The 17,194-nt window shown below is 50.9% G+C and overlaps 1 protein-coding gene across 2 annotated transcripts in view; it reads right to left on the reverse strand.

The window, feature by feature from the left end:
• The window catches only part of LOC122736701 (septin-2), a 136,266-nt gene that overhangs the window by 39,875 nt on the left and 79,197 nt on the right, over nucleotides 1-17,194 (reverse strand). For both annotated transcript variants that reach the window (XM_043979086.1, XM_043979087.1), the window contains exons 10-11: nucleotides 14,376-14,459; nucleotides 13,447-13,504 (exon numbers count right to left, since the gene is read on the reverse strand). In XM_043979086.1, the coding sequence (XP_043835021.1) occupies nucleotides 13,447-13,504; nucleotides 14,376-14,459 (142 nt within the window). The remainder of the gene's footprint in view (nucleotides 1-13,446; nucleotides 13,505-14,375; nucleotides 14,460-17,194) is intronic.

Genomic DNA, 17,194 nt, shown 5'->3' on the forward strand with positions numbered 1-17,194 from the left:
GACTCTGGGCCTTCCCTCTGTGAATGACTTCCCATCCACCAAGTCTAGCCTGATTTGTATAGGCTCGTTTGCACATTGTTTCCCCCGTTGGGTTGTATGCTCCTTGAGGGCAAGAGACTGTCTTTTTGCCTTTTTTTTGTTTCCCCAGCACTTAGCACAGCACCTGGCACATAGTAGGGACTTAACAGAAGCTTAACGATTGACTGAAGTCATACTAATAACTAAAATGTCTATGAAAAGCCAAGTAGAAATAAGGGTTGACACACTCGGATCGAGAGAATGCTTTGTTTTCAGATTCCTCAGAAAGCAGACGGGATATTATTTTGGCATTTTACATACCATTGTGTAATTAATTTTATAATGATAGAGAAGCCACGTGGGAGTCAGGAGAGGCCAGCCCAGGTCCTGTCTCCTGACCCAGGAGCGTCACCCTTTCCTTGGTGAAGTACAAAGGGTGACCCTTAGCTCAGGGGGAAGAAGGGGTTTTGAAGAGCTCTGACAGGTGCAGAATCAGTCAGGCAGGAGTAAGAGGTTTTTGCCACACTGCAGTGAGAGCCCAGCTGAGGTTAGAGAACACAGCTTGGTGACCTCCCCCAACTCAGCAGCCAGAGGAGGCCACAGCCTCTGGTCTCCTGGCCTCCAGATTCTCCCCTTCTCCACACGCTGCACAACTAAGATTCCAAAAGCCCAGTTCTGACCCATATTCTGCTGCTCAAGAAGCTTCAATGGCTCCCAGCTGCCTCCAGGATAAAACACAAAGTCCTTAGACAAGCAGAGTCCTCTAGGATCTGGCTCCGTCTTCTCTTTCTGGGCTTATTCCCCCCTCCCTTGCTCACACTCTCTCCTTCACACACTCCATTTTTTCACCAGAGAGGCCTCCTTGCCACTGCCTGCACCAACACTCTGTCTCTTCTCAGGGTCTGGACCCCCCCCATGTCCCCCTACGCCCCCCCCCATGTCTCCCTACATCCCCCACCTCCTCCCACCTCACCTCTGCCTGGCAGAATGCCAACTTCATTGAATGAGGATGTGTGGGCTTCACATCCAGGACTTACTGGATGAATGGAAGAGGAGTGCCTGGTTGTGCCCATGCCCACCAGGGAGCAGGTCCGAGCCTCAGGCAAGTAAAGGATCTTCCTTCAAAGAGCATCAACCACAGAAAACAAAGCCCGCTGTGTTTGGGTGGCGCAGCACAGGGGGCTCAGACAGCACCAGCAGATTTAAGTCCCGCCTCACCTCGGATCCTCACTACCTGTGAGACCTTGGGCAAGTCCTTTCCCTCCTTGGGTTTCAGTTTCCTCCTCTGAAAAACGAGGGGAGTGGACCAAGAAAGACTGAGGATCCTTCCACCTCAGAATCCATAATCCCAGGGGCTGATCAGCCCTTAGTCTACTTTCTCACATCCTGGAAGGTCTTCTAATTGTCAACTGTGCACCACAAGGCCTGGAGTGCAAATGCAGCCTCAAACACTCAAGAGTTGTGTGACCCTGGGCAAGTCACTTAAGCTCTGTCTGCCTAGGTTTCCTTATCTATAAAACGGGAATCTTGACAGCACCAACCTCTCAGGGTTGGGGCACGGACGGACCCAATGAGATCTGTGACATGCTTAGCGCAGCACCTGGCACACAGTAGGCGCTTCCAAAATCCTCGTTTGTCAAATGAAGGGGTCGGACTGGTGTGGCCTCTTGAGTCTCCTCTAGCTCTGATTCTATGCCCTCGATCTGAATCCTGCGTCTGCCACTGACTAGCTTGAAGGCCCTCTGGAGGCCTGTTTCTTGAACTATACCATGGGGATAACGACACTTCCCCTGCTATTTCACAGGGTGTTTTTGTTGTTGTTGTTGTTTTTGCGGGGCAATGAGGATTAAGTGATTTGCCCGGGGTTACACAGTAAGTGTTAAGTGTCTGAGGCCAGCTTTGAACTCAGATCCTCCTGACTCCAGGGCCGGTGCTCTATCCACTGCGCCACCTAGCTGCCCCTAAAAATAACATTTTGACATCAATTTTATTTTTTTGTGAGGCAATGAGGATTAAGTGATTTGCCCAGGGTTACACAGCTAGTAAGTGTCAAGTGTCTGAGGCTGGATTTGAACTCAGGTCCTCCTGAATCCAGGGCCGGTGCTTTATCCACTGTGCCACCTAGCTGCCCCTCCCCCCATTTCACAGTATTGTAAAATTCAAGTGAGGTAATATTTGTAGAATCCTTTGCCAGTCCCCAAGTTTTCTGTATTCCCGTCATCAATCACGGGGGTCTCCTCATCTTGCTTCATTAGAATAATCACAGATGAACCTGAGGGTGCCTCATTCAAGAAAGAACCAAGCAGGTACTCTGCATCCTCCTATGAAGCGGCGTGACTGGTAAAGGACCCCCTTTTTCCTCCCCCGCTCAGACTTTCTATAGTGTCTAGAGAATCACACCATTCCCGTGCTGTGTCAATAGCCCTGTATCCCATTATCGTACTCTCTGGCCAACACAATCATCCAGGATAGCTGATACAGAACTGCAAAAAGGGGAACTGCAACCAAACACTGGCTTTTCCCAGTTTTATCTAGGTTTTAATTTTAAACAGGAGTGGACAAAAATAGGCAGACCCCGATCAAGTGCTTTAGCCTCTCTGAAAAGGAAGACTGGGGGATGGTGGGAAAAAGGGCTGAGCCTGGACCACAGACATGCCGGGAACTTCAGGATGTTCCCACGATACTCACTGTGTTTGTTAAAAATACCTTCAATACCAAAAATGACAAAGGGTGCAACTAATCCTGTTAATTAAAGCCAAGAAAAATACAGTCAAGTCCGAGTCATTACATAGCCTGAACCGAGGGTTTTTTACAGGGCATATTGGCACTATAAATACTACAGTTCCTCTGAGCTATTCGCTTAGCTGTTTCTGTGCCACTGTAGACATGAGCCCAGCTAAAAGAAGCCCACGAGAACCCGAAGTCCTTCTTGGAAAACATTTACTGCCTATCCACCAAATGCCTGTTCAAACTAGTCTCTGGATTTCCCATCTTTTAAGGGTTAGGATCCATGACTCTTGATATCAATGTCACAACCCAGACTCCAGAGCACGGAGGCTAATTAAGTCAATGCTTCTTCCTGGGGCATATTAGGATTCCTCTGCTAAGAATAGGGAGATTTTTTTTTTTTTTTAGTGAGGCAATTGGGGTTAAGTGACTTGCCCAGGGTCACACAGCTAGTAAGTGTTAAGTGTCTGAGGCTGGATTTGAACTCAGGTACTTCTGACTCCAGGGCCGGTGCTCTATCCATTGCGCCACCTAGCTGCCTCAAGAATAGGGAGATTTTGTTCCTGAAGATCCAAAGTTATTCTAGAGCCCTCCAAGCCCCAAATCAAAACAAAGACCCGCCCCCCCCAATACTCTGACATATTGTTTAGAGCTCTTCCACTCAGGGTTCTGGGATCACCATTAGTCATTATCACCAAATACCCCAATACCTTTTAGCTCTTGGAGGAGATCCATAATAATGTACCCCCATCCCCAAGGACACGTAACAAACTGACCTTTCACACGCCATCACTTTGCCATCACAGAAAACTGGCTTCCCCAAGGAGACAAAGCCCTGCCTCCCTGCCCCCTCCCCTTGGGCTGGAGGCACCTTCTCTCATTTGACCCCACTCACACACAAGAGGAGGAGCAGGCATACGCCACTCACTGCCTTCACTCAGCAGCCTTCCCCCTCAGGTGTCAAGGGCATCTGGGCATGCTAGCTCTGGCAGTAGCAAACTCCCAGTCATTGTTCTAGGAACCTTCTTTGCCCAAGAAGTGAAGTCCCTGGCTCACAGACTTTCCCGCACCAGCCCTGCCCTCGGGACTTCAGGCCCCAAGCACCCTGATCTCCCAGTTCATCTTCCATGGCCTCCATCTTCTCTCCAACTCAGCTGCCCAAAGGGGCCGCCAAGACCTTGATCTTTGTCATCACCTAAAACAGCTCCAAGTCCTCAAACCACAACCTGGACTGTCCTCTATCTGTTCACAGCTTCCTATCCTTCCATATCTCCCCGTTCCTTCTTCCTGAACGTGTTCTCTATCCTCACCACAACCTCCCACCACTCTGCCCCTCCTTGGCTTTCCCCAAGCCATGAGCCCTGCTCTGATGGTGCTTTCTTACTCTTGCAAGAATCGTGACACCAGCGTTACCCCCTTATCTTTACTTAGGCCCTTCCCCTGGAATCTCTGACTCCACTGCCTTTTGTTGTTCTTCCTTTTCCAAATCCCAACCCTGGATCGCCTTCGGCACCCACCTTCCCATAGATGAAGGAAGTCATGCAACCATGCTGACTGGGCCCACTACAAACTTCAACTTCACCATAGCAAGGCAATCCTTCTCCTACTTCCCTCACTCATTGTTCCAGGAACAATGCCCATTACAAAAGTGTATAGTCATGCAAATTCCTAAATCAGCCGAGGAGAGGAGAGGAGAGGAGAGGAGAGGAGAGGAGAGGAGAGGAGGGGAGGGGAGGGGAGGGGAGGGGAGGGGAGGGGAGGGGAGGGGAGGGGAGGGGAGGGGAGGGGAGGGGAGAGAAGAAAATGTGCTTCAAGATACACTACTTCTATCACTCCTCTGTCTGCATCATGAGTGCTTTGAAATTATCATTGCTGGCTATGCTGATCAGAGTTCCCAAGTCTTTCAGAGTCGATTGAATTTACATTGTTGTTCATGTACAAATTGTTCTCCTGATTCTGCTCATTTCACTTCCCATCAGTTCATATCGGGTTCAGAAACCCTCCCACTCATCGTTTCTTATAGCACAATAGTGTTCCCTAACATTCATATACCAACTTGTTCAGCCATTCCCCAACTGATTGGCATCCTCTCAATTTCCAATTGTTTGCCACCACAAAGAGAGCTGCCATTAATATTTCTGTTCATGTAGGTCCTTTTTATCTTTCTTTGATCTCTGAGGTACAGACCAAGTATCACCATCACTGGATCAAAGGTGTGAGAAACTCCATTTAAAACTTTCTGGGGGGGGGGCAGCTAGGTGGCGCAGTGGATAGAGCACCGGCCCTGGAGTCAGGAGGACCTGAGTTCAAATCCAGCCTCAGACCCTTCACACTTACTAGCTGTGTGACCCTGGGCAAGTCACTTAACCCCAATTGCCTCACTAAAAAAAAAAAAAAAACTTTCTAGGACTTAGTGTTGAAGTATCAAAGGTCTTTATATTCTCGAAAGAACTGGCCAGCTCCCTAATGGAAATGGTGGCAAAACGTGGGCCCCTGAGCTTTTATTCTTTAAATTGGCTGGCCCCTCCCTTCTTCCCCAGTTATAATCTGTGCCAAGACACTGGTGCCAAAAACTAGCCAATCAGAACGCAGTGTAGCCAATGGGGGGAGGCGACACAGAGACAGCCCTCTAAACTCCCCTTATCATGTGATTTGGTTCACTGGGGAGGCAGAGAGGAGGCAGCCCTTTCTTAGACTGGGAGGAGTCTGTTTATAGACATTAGCATTTTCAACTTTTGAGGGGGGCCCCACATTTTCCCACAAAAGGGTATGCCCAATTTTATAGACCAAATTCTTTCCCAGACTAGTTCACAGCTCCCAAACTTCTTGTCTCCTCCAGCCATCTCCAGCAGACCCTCACCATGCCCCCTTAGCCAAGGATTCAGATTTTCCAAGAAGACTAAGGCCGTCTGTTATGAGCTCCCTCTTTTCCTCGGTTTGGCTCTTCAAATCCCTTCTTTCTTTCTCTCTTCCTTTGCTCTAGCCTCTGAGGAAGAGGTGGGTGGCCCTTCTTGCCAAGGCCAACCTATCAGTTTATGCCCTTAGTGCCATCCCCTTCACGGTCCCTAGAAGATGGTCTCTTCTATCATTCTGCCCTCTCTATTCTTCAGTCTCTTCAACCCCGGGTTCCTTTCCTGTGGCCTACAGGGTTTCACAGATGCTCCCCAGATCTCCTCAAGCTATTGTCCTTTATTTTTCCTCTATGGCCATCACCTCTACTTCCTGGTCTCCCATTCATTTCTCAACTCTGTCATTTGCCTTCCCAAGCTGCCACTCCCAAGGCCACCAGCAATCCCATAAATATGCTCGATACAATGGCCTTTCCTTAGTGCTCATCCTTCTGGACATTAGCTGCAACATGTGACACTCCCGACTTCCCCTTCAGGCTGCATATTCTCACCTCCCTGGGTTTTCATGACATTACTCTCACCTGGTTCTCCTCCGCCCTAGCTGACCACGCCTTTTTTTAGTATATCCTGAAGGATTATCATCTCTATTCAAACAGAGGGCTTTGTCCTCAGGACTCTTTCCTTCCCTCAGTGACCCCCAAAAGTACCATGGGTTCAGCTGTCATAACCAGGAGACACTCTCCCAAATCCAGTCTTCTGGATGAACTGCTGACTGTGCATCTCTCCCTAGAGCTCCCATAGGCAACACAAGTTCAACAAAGTGAAAACAGAACTCACTGCCGTCCCCTAAAGCCACCCCTCTTCCTAACCTCACATGATTGCAGAATTCAGGAGTTGGGAAGGACCTTGGCAGCTACCTAGTACAATATATAAACAAAAAGAATCCTTGCCCTTATAGGTGGTCTTGTCATCTGCAAATGTGAAGGGCGTGCCATCTATACCTTGAAGCAAGGCACTGATAAAAAAAAAAAAGTCAGCATCCCATGTCTCTGGGGTAGTTATCACATTGAAGATCTCTTGCCATGGTGACTTGGGGCCATGAACAACCACTCACTGGAACCAGTCATCCGGCCGGTACTAAGACAATCTAACTGTGTAGTACGGGATACAAGAGTGTCAGAAACCAGTGAGGCTCCGGGGAATCCATCTGTTCTGGGGCTAGAGGAGACACTTCGACTGACCTGGCAATTCCCAATCAAAAGACCCCAATGGCCACCATCATTTTGAGAACAGATATTCTGCCACTGAATCAGTCAGAGCTGGAAAAAGTGCCAAATACAAGCCTGCAGGAGGGAATTTAGCCCAGGAAGCATGAATACATAGAAATCCAATGATCATGGGGGTGTTAGGAGGCTGGGGCCTGGGCAATGACTATATTACCTGAACCCAAAATCCAGAGGTCGAGCAAACTCACGAGAAGATTAACCATCCAGGACATGATCAAGTGGAACAGAGACGCATACATCAGGCATGGAACCAGTGGGGGCCCTCCATGACCTTTCCAGTCTTCTCTCTACCACTCAGCACATGTTGGCTGACTACTGACTGAGAAGATGAAATTTCAAAGGCAAAAAAAGCAAAGTTCCATATGTTTTGGTTCAAAAAACCCTAAATGCACAAGGAGAAGATTCAGGTGTGGCTAGACAAGAGTTCTTATGAAAAAGATATGGGGACAGTCATGGATGGCCAACTCAACCTGTGAGGAGTCATGCCCCATGTGAAGTGGTTTAGAGTTACCTTAACAGAGGAGTCATGGCCCCATGGTGAAGGTGAGGCACTTCTACGACTGCTCTGCTCACAATATGTCCAGAGAGTGGCTTCTGGTTCTAGGGAGCTCCTCCATCATAGGAAGCATCAGGGCAAACTGGAGAACATCTGAAGGAAAATGGATGGTGGGAAGAGCCAAAGCCAGGACACCTGAGGATGAGCCGAGGGAAATGGCACTGGGAGGTGACGGCCATGAGAGGGAAGGAGCAGGAGGTGGCAAGTTTAGACGTGCCCTGCTTGGCCCCTACCCCATGGTCTTGGGCTGGGTGGGCTCTCTGCCACGATGTGCCAGAGGAGACTCCAGGTCAGGCATCAGCTACAGAGACGGGAGAGCCTGGATCTGCAGTCATTCATGAGACACTTCTGGAAAGGATGCTCATGTTTGAGGAAGCAGGCAGGGGCTGACCAAGGCCCCTAAGGTTCTCTGGGTGGGGACCCTTCCATAAATGCTGTGAGCAGCTTGGGGTGACGGTGCCCACAACAGAAGCAAGGCTTTCCTAATGTTAGGAAGGAGAAGCGGAGGTGTGTTCACGGCACTAAGGGGCCAATTCTGGCCACAAGTGCTGCCCCCTTGTGGCTGTCTGTTTCCTCCATAAAAAAAGCAGAAGCTGCTCTCCTACACAGTCCTCAAAGGGACGGGGGTAGCATGTGCAACCCCTTCCTTGGGGAGACCGAGGCACAGACAGCACAAGGGCAGCGCCTCCTAAACTGCCCTGACCCCAACTACAAAGTACCTTCCGAGTCTCCCCAGGAACCTGGCCTGGCTCTTTCCCCTCTGTTCCCATCTTGGGGGTTCAGAGCTGTAAAGGCCCTTCCCGCCCCTCCTTGCTCCCTCACCCGAGAGCTAAATCTGCCTCCACAACCCACCTCCCACCTCTCTGCTTCCTCCCCCATCCCCTCTGGCCTCCTAGCTGGTGGATCCCCTCCACCTCAACTCCCAAGGGACATTCCTTAAATGCCAGGCCACTCTTTACTTACACTCTGGTGTCAGAGAGCCAGTGCTGGACGGCACTCTTCTCTTTGGCACTTTGAACCCTGCACGAGCGGGCAATGTGCCCATTTCCAGCCTTCCTACACCCTGCCCCCCTTCCCACCCTCCATGGCCTTCTCACACAGCACCCACCCTTCATGCTAGAAACGTTCCCTCTCCCTCTCATCATCTGGTGCTCATGGACACCTGGAAGACCGCAGGAGACACCGAGTCCTTTCCAGGGATGCTGCTCCCCCAACACCGCTGGGTGCCAGGAAGACGCTATCAACCCGCACTTTCAAAGTCCTGGGCATTTCAATGAGCTAAGCACAAGATTTAGGAAACTTCAGGGCAGATCCCATGGTCACAGAGGAAAGGCTCCTAACATTGCTAAAGGGAAGGTTGCCAAGAGATTACTTTGAAAGAAAGAGCGCTGTTGGCTGCAGTTAGAGGGATACTCACTGTACCCTGAACCACAGACCAGCCAGAGCCACCGCAGGCCGATCCCCTGCACCCCAAGAAAAGGTGTGTCCACACCCTCTCCCTCTTTCTCTATCTAAGGCCATCTGACGGCGGGATTCCAACATGATGCAGTCAAACAAAGCGTCTTCTAAGAGGAGCTGAGATGGGGGTGAGTGATGCCACCGGGCACAAAGGGGGATCATCAGCTCACAGAGGTGATACCTCAGGAATGACTGTCTCTGGCACACACCCGAGCCTGAATCCCAACCTTATAAAACCCTAAGGAGAACTTGAAGCACCAAGCCTGGCCCGAAGGCAAAACAGAAGGGGAATTGGCTGTTTATTTTCTCAGCTGAGGCCAAGGAATGTGAGCCCATTTCCTCTGGGCCCCACCCCACATACCGCTCAGCTTCTGACATGGGCTACCTCCCAATGTGGCTTATCTGGGGAGGGCCCTTGGAGCCTCCTCACTTCCAAAGTGCCACCTCCCCCTGACCTTTCCGATCCAAGCATCTGTAACTGAAGGCAGCCCATCCAAGCTGGAGAGGACGGTGAGAGGCAGGGGCCCTGGCATCCAGGCAGCGATGCTTGTTACATCCCTGAGAGCCGCCAGAACTCTGACCCACACATTGACCCACCAGCTATAGAAGAGAGTTAGGACACAGGAAGCAGTCTGGAGTTGTTGATGAGGCCCATGGGGAGGCTCGCTTTGCTTAACTCTGCTGCTAGAGCAGATGGTAGCTGGGGGGAGGCGGGGTATCATTCAAAAGTGACAATCAGAAAACATAAAACGTGAGTCTCCTGTTGTCTCCTGCTCCTATTTTCCTGGCCTTAGGCAGGTCTTCCTCCTCTAGGAATCTCTTTCCTCATTTAGTAGAGGAGCTGTCCCAGCCACATCTTCCCCAGGTGTGGCCAAGAGGCCCCTCAATCAGAGAGAGAGAGACCTGCTGGCTGGGAGTTGCTCCCCTCTTTCAGCACCTTCCCCCTAAGGTAATTTTACCTTGGTCTTGGGCTTGGCAGAGGGACTGACCATGGCCCATAATGACTCTCTCCCCTCTTTGGACTGGTGAGAAGCCCATGAATGAGAAAGCAGCAGAAGGGCAGCAGCCATGCCTCCAGCACCGCAGGCCAGGTCCAAGGCGGTGTAAGTAAACACAAGGCATCTTGCACCATCCAGACTGCAGGCCCAAGCCGGCGATCCGCATTTCTCTTCTATCTCTTCTGTTTGTTTTGTTTTTTTAGGCAATTGGGGTTAAGTGACTTGCCCAGGGTCACACAGCTATAAGTGTTAAGTGTCTGAGGCCAGATTTGAACTCAGGTACTCCTGACTCCAGGGCCAGTGCTCTATCCACTGTGCCACCTAGCTGCCCTCTTCTATCTCTTCTGAGAGGACATGGGTCTGAAGTCCTCCTCACTCTCCTCCCCCCAGAGCCTGGGGAAGCTTATCTTTGCTGCTTAAAAGTTTTCTGAATGCTTACTTTGTCTCTTAAATCAGCAATTAGGACAGAGCTGTGGAAACACACTGAGAGATGAGCTCCTTGAGTTGTCCCAACTGCCCATCATAGCCCAGATAACAGGGACTTCTCATCCACTTGCTTCTTCCCATGTGGATAACTCGGCTGCCCTTTTTCATATGATCATGGATCTCGCTGAGCAGGCTCTGCAGCGTCCCAGGGCTTACTGGCAAAAGGGTGTCATCAGTGCTGGGCATTCTCCAGGGCAGAAGCCTTGGTTTGACGCTTCTCTTGATACTGGCAGAGGATCACGAGGAACCCTATAGGACTTTGCCATGGGGGTGGGGGTAGTGTAGGGACAACCGTCCATTTTACAGAGGAGAAGGTTGAGTCTCAGGGGGTGTCCGGCTTGTCTATATTGAGAGTCCCTACCCTGATTCTCACTGCTTGTTATCCTTAGTAACAGTAACACAGAAGGAAGAAGGAACCACACAGAAGAAGCAGAGTAAAAGGATACCATCCACAAAATGTATCATGAAAGAAGATGGGCGTTGGCGTGTTCAGAGTGGAGGATAACAGATGAACTTGGCGCTGGTACAACACCAAGACATGGTGTGGGGAGGCTTCCCCTAACGCCCCGTCATGAACTGGAGGGAGAATGGGTGGATGTGAGGCCCAAAGAGGCGCCAATCTGCATCGCAGGAGTGGTGACCCAGACGGAGGAGGGAAATGGGAAGCAATAAATAAGCAATCTTTCTTCTAGGGCTGTTCAATTCACTTCCATTCCAAGCAGGCACCCTGACAGACGTCCTGTACAGGACAGACATTCGTGCTTCAAAACCATGGCATTTCAAAAACAAGGAACTGAGCCTTTGCCACACGTAGGCCCTGCGATCTCGCGTGAGGTGGTGTCAGAGCACATCCAGAGAGCTGGGTCCGCCACGGCAGCTGGGCCCCTCTCCATCTCCCAAGGCAGCCTGGGCCGGGCTAGCCCTCAGCAGCTTGCGTGGGGCTGCGTCAGCCCTCCCTCGGTATCACTGGACAGCCTGGGTCCAGTATGTTGGACTCCATCTTGTGCTGAAGGGGACAGGGGGGTCAGGCCCTAGACTTCTCGTGGTGGTGACAGCTGGAGGAAAAATGGCAAGAGGGGCCTGCGGAGCTCCAACCTCCTGCGGTAGCCAGAGGGGAGACTGGCCTTCTGCCTCAGTATCCCTTCTCGAAGGGCTCACCCACCAGCAAAGTCTGTAAAGGGACACACGCCCTCCCCTATGGCCCCAGCCAGAGAAACACAGCCCGTCCAGGAACCAGCCAGCAATGAGAGGCTCTGCTGTATCCCAACCGCATTCTGTTTTGGAGCCAATCTGAAAGCACTTTGTTGCGTTCAGAGCCTCCTGGGGACACAGCTGCAGAGCGACAATGAGAAGAGAAGGGAAGGGGCCAACGGTGCCTGCAGGACGGGGTCTCAAGCTGCTCCTGCCACAAAAGCCCAGCTAATGATCCTCCGGACTATACACCATGGACCACCATGACCTCAAAAGAATCAAAATGGCGGGTGACACGGAGTGAGACAAAGATGCACAGAGGGCACAGGTGGGCTGTGAGCAGCCGGCGACCAGCAGTGAGTGAGCTGCGCATGAGAGATGGGATAAAAGACATGCTCGGGATCTGTATGACTGGAAGGAGGAGGCCGGGGACACAGCACAAGGAAGGGACACCATGGTTACCCGGGAAAGCTTCCAACATGCTGGACAGAGAGGGAAGGGGGGGCAGTATAGAATGCCTACTGTGTGCCAGGCCCTGTGCGAAGTGCTTTACACACATATCCCATCTGATCCTCACAACTACCTTAGGAGGGAGGGGCTATTCCCACCCCCATTTTACAGAGGAGGAAACCAAGGCAGGAAGCTGTTCAGTGACTTGCCCAGGGTCACCCGGCTGGGAAGTGTCTGAGCTCAGGTCTTCCTGACTCCAGGCCTGGTGCTCACCTGCATAGATGTTTCTCATACACATTACTGAAGGGCCAGGACAGGGGGCAGTGTGGGATAGTGGGGACAAGCCTAGGTCTGGAGGCTGAGGAGCTGGGTGTGAATCCTGGCCCTGCCACTTATTCCTATGGGACCAAAGGCCAGTACCTTAATTTTCTTTGGGTCTGTCGAAGGGTTATCTCTGAGGTGCCACCAGCCCTGAGAGCACACGATAGCGAGGTTTGCAGGGGCTCGGTCTGCACCCCCTTGGAGGAGGTCCGGGGCCCACACCCTGAACTTCACGTGGAGGAGAGATGCAGGTCAGAGGCAGCGATGGGAGAATCCTCTACTGAGTGGAGGGAGGCACGGCTGTGTGGTCCAGAACCAAGGGGAGGCGTCAGCTCAGCGAGCATGGGAGGGGTTCTGGGCTGAGGGCCCGCCAGGAGCAAATGGTCTAGCGAGAGAAGTGAATCAGGACAGGGTTGTTGGGGGAGATTAGCAGGGCCTTCAAGGAACCCAGAGGGGAAGAAGGAGGGAATTCTGGGCCTGGGGCATGGATAGGAGGGCTTCCCCTCCTGCCCAGTAAGTGTTCTTCCCAAGAGGATTTCAAGAGATAGCACTGCAAGAGTGAGGATGTGTCCTTGTGCATGCATGTGTGCGTGCGTGTGCGCGTGCGTGTGCATCTGAACGAGACAAGCAGAAAGAGATGAGCAAGATCACTGCTGCTACTTCATTAGCACATCCTGGAGCTGAACAAAAGCCATCAGCCCTGCTGGAGAGGTAGCCCGGGGGGACTTTCTGGAGAAAAAGGCCAGCATGTCCCTGCCCACACTGAAGGACTCACCAACCAAGAGCACTGAAGGTCTCCCCTCCCCAAAGCATCCTCCTGAGGCCTCTGGGGAGCACCAGGAATGTGGAGGCCACCCAGCCCCCTCTGCCTGGGGTGGGGGATGCCTGAGGGCAGATCACAGCGCTATTTAAAGACACAACCCAGCATCTTCTCTGTTGTGTTTAGCAAAATCCCAATCCCCCGGGAAGACCCGTGCAGAAGCGGCCTCGAGCAAATACTGCACACTGACCTCTTTTTAAAGCATAAACAAAGCCAACTCGGCTTGGGGGAGGGGTTCTGTTTTTAATCTAGAGAAGCCCTGAGTGAGCTGTGGGGGCATCCTTACCTCAGCCTCCTTCTGCTGAAGGATCCGGTCTTTGTCGACCACCTCCTCCCCCTCCGGCCTGAAAGACACAAACACAGAGCCCAGCTGGGGTCAGACAAAGCCAGGAGGCTCATGAAGGAGGCTGCCCCTGTGGGCAGCACCCCTGTTCATCCTGCAGCCCAGGAAGCTCCTGCTCTCTGCAGACAGACCCACCCCTTGGTGCTCCTGGGACCAGCTCAAGCAGACTCCTCTGCATGGGGGGCAGGGCAGTGGCATTGCCTAGAGTTTCATTCACCTGAACAGTCAGTAAGCAGTGTGGTCACTGGGCTGCCTTGGAGTCAGGAGCCCTGGGTTCAAATCCCTGGTCTAACACTCACTGCATGACTTAGAACATATCATTCACCTCGTGGGACCTCAGTTTCCTCACATGTAAACAGGAATACTCATCCTTGCCCCATCCAACTCTCAGAACCACTGAGAGGAAAGGACTTTGTAAACCTTAAAGCTTTATATAAACATGAATTTCAATCATCTTGATTTGGTTTTCAAGACTATTTGCTAAGAATCAAATTGAACTTTCCAAATAGCACAATTTCCATCTTAGCAGGCTGAGACAGAAAGAACGTCCCAATAACACAGAAGAGAATTTCCCAAAATCAAAGTCCTCGGGGGTAAGTTATTTGAGGCCAGAACAGAGCAGAAGGGAAACAGAAGAACTTAGGGTCAGAGATGAGAGACTGTGGGCCAAGGGCCAAAGCACAGTGTGCAGAAGAGACCCAGCAGAGGCTAAAGGAATAAATGAGAACAAGGGCTTCTGGGGCCACCTCCACTCTGATGGTCCACCTCAGACCCAGGGCTCTGCACCCCACTGCCCCAGCCCTACTCCCAACCCCATACCATCCTGCCAAGCCAGCCCAGCCACCAAGGCCAAGGGAGAAGGCCACACTCACCTGCCGCTACGTTTCAGCCTCTCCGAGCGGAAGTTCTCATAATGCAGATCCTGGGTCACTTCTTGCAGGTCCTGCATGTGTGTCCTAAAAAGAGTCCATGCGTGTGCTGGGTCAATGCCGAGTCATCACCGTTTCTTCTCCAGAAGCTCTCTCTTCCCTCGACCAGCCGCTCCCTCCCCACAGCTGACCGCCCCAGCCACCGGGCATGGTCACCTCACACACACACACAGCCCCTCAAGCTTTGCCATGGCCCCCTGACTGACTGACTGCCGTCTGGACTGGAACTCCCGCTTAATGAAATGACCCGTCTTCCCAGGAAACAGGAGGACTCACAGCTGTCTGTCCTGGTGCCAAGCCATAGGCCCTGGCACACAGGAGGTGCTCAATAGATGCTCGATTGACCAGAACGTCTCCATGTTTGTAACAGTTTGGTTTTTCTCAAGGTGGGGAAGAAGAGGAGACAATTCGAACCTAAAAGTGAAATTGGCTTTTTTAAAAGCCTCTAATACCAAGGGAGAGACCTCCAGCTACAGAGCCCTTCCAGGGGCCCACTGCTTCCAACCCTTCGCACCTCCTTGCAGCCTCTCGGCAGGACTGTGAAGTAGAGGCTATGGAGGGAGCTACACTCTACAGACGAGAAGGCTGAGGCTCCCAAGTGGAGCGTGTAGTCAGTAAGGGTGGGATATGAAATTGGAATCTAGGTTTCTCCCCCAGTTATTGCCCTCAGCAAAAAAAAAAAACCCACACACCCGCCTTATGGATGCTATCTGTCTTTGCCTCAGTTATTTCATCAACTCACCTCACCCCAAACTAAACTTTCTGGGACAAAGAAAGGCGATTAAGCAAAAACAACTGACACTGTGACTCTGAAAACATGGTCACAATTACCTCCCTCTCTCTGCCCTGAGGGAAGATGGAGGCTTCATCCAGGGCCTTCTTTAGTTTTTACATTACTATGAAGACAGAGTAGAGAGTACCCTGAGCCTGGAGTCAAGAAGAGCTGAGTTCAAATCCAGCCTCAGATACTTCCTTGTGGTGTGACCCTGGGCAAGTCACTTTACCACCATCTGCCTCAGTTTCCTTATCTGTAAAATGGGAATCATAATAGTACCTTCTGTAGTTGTCAGGTCCATGTAATATTCATGGAGGGCTTTGCAAACCTTAAAGCGCTGTGTCAGCACTGGCTGCTGTTATGAGCTGTTTCTTGTTGCTGATCTTTCCATCGATATTGCTGATTAAGTTACTGGGAAGTCATTGTCTCTTGGTTATGCTTATCTTCTTCTACATCAGTTCATGTAAATCTTCCTGTGTTTCTCTGAGTTCCTTACATTTATCATTTTTTTATTGTACATTTTCCAATTGAGGAGGGGAGGAAAGGAACGACCATTTATTAAGCACCTACTATGTGCAAGGCACTGTGCTAAGTGCTTTACAAATGTTATTTCCATGGTTCTTAGTGTTATATGCTTATGCAAATTCTCTGTATATTTTATTAAAAAAACATATGCATTAATATTAAGGGCTGGACTGGAAACAGTTGAGAGAAAAAAGAAAAACATCAGAAGAAAAAGGGAAATTTTCTATGATAGAGTTCTCTACAGAAGATCGAAGAGAGAAAACACACACACACACACACACACACACACACACACACACACACACACACACACACCCCAAGAGAAGGGAGGCTGGGCAGCCAGGGGCAGGGCTCTTGGTTAGTCATCTGCTTCACATAGGTTTTTGGTGGGTCTTTTCTAAAGGCTATGGGGTTTGTCCAGAGCTCAGCCGTGTGTATGATCAATGGGCTGTCCACGTTGGCTTTTCCCAGCAGGCTCTGAACAGACAGTTGTGACTTTGTTATATAGGGATGACACCTGTCCAAACATATTGCCTTGGGTGTCCATACTGGGATGCTAACAGTGTGTTACAAACTTCACAAGAGGGGTATTATACGGCTAAGATCTGGAGAACTCCAGGGACAGCTTGGATCTCAGATCCTCATATGCTGTCCCAGCTGCCCCATGGATGGTCCCAACCCATTTGAACTGATTATCTGACTATGGGAAGGCAGAGATTAGAGAAGCTCCCAGGGAGCAGGAATGTCATCTCCCTCTCTCCCTCCCCAGCACCTAAAGGAGGACTGAGTACTGGGTGTGCCTGTCAGGTGACAGGGAGCCTCTCCCTCACTGAGGGTCTCCAAGCTAAGGCTTGCCAGGGGTGTGGTCATGGGGATTCTTTGGGGGGGGGGGAGGAGCTGAACTGGACAGCCACGGAGGTCCTCTCCCAACACTGGAAGTATGTGCTTCTGGTACCTGCCACTGTTTGGCAGATGATGTGATCATAGACAATCACTTACCTTCCTTGAGCTTTAATGGCCTCGTCTGTCAGATGAGACTGATAATTCTTAGGCTACCTCTGATGAGGTGGGGGTTTTTTTTGTTTGTTTTTTTTTAGCGAGGCAATTGGGGTTAAGTGACTTGCCCAGGGTCACACAGCTAGTCAGTGTTAGGTGTCTGAGGCCAGATTTGAACTCAGGTACTCCTGACTCCAGAGCCGGTGCTCTATCCTACTGTGTCACCTAGCTGTCCCTCTGATGAAGTTTTGAGGAAAATACGACAGACCTCAAAGCACCAGAGAATTGAGCTATGATTGTCACCTGTTAAGTGTTTAGACATAAATTTCTCATAAAGAGCTCTAAGGAAAGTATGGATTGTGCAAATAGATATGTGTGTGTGTGTGTCTGTGTGTGTGTGTCTGTGTATGTCTGTGTGTATGTGTGTGTGTACACATGCGTGCACTTTCAACAGATTCACACACCT

This window comes from Dromiciops gliroides, chromosome 1 (genome assembly GCF_019393635.1).
Source record: "Dromiciops gliroides isolate mDroGli1 chromosome 1, mDroGli1.pri, whole genome shotgun sequence".
Taxonomy (NCBI): domain Eukaryota; kingdom Metazoa; phylum Chordata; class Mammalia; order Microbiotheria; family Microbiotheriidae; genus Dromiciops; species Dromiciops gliroides.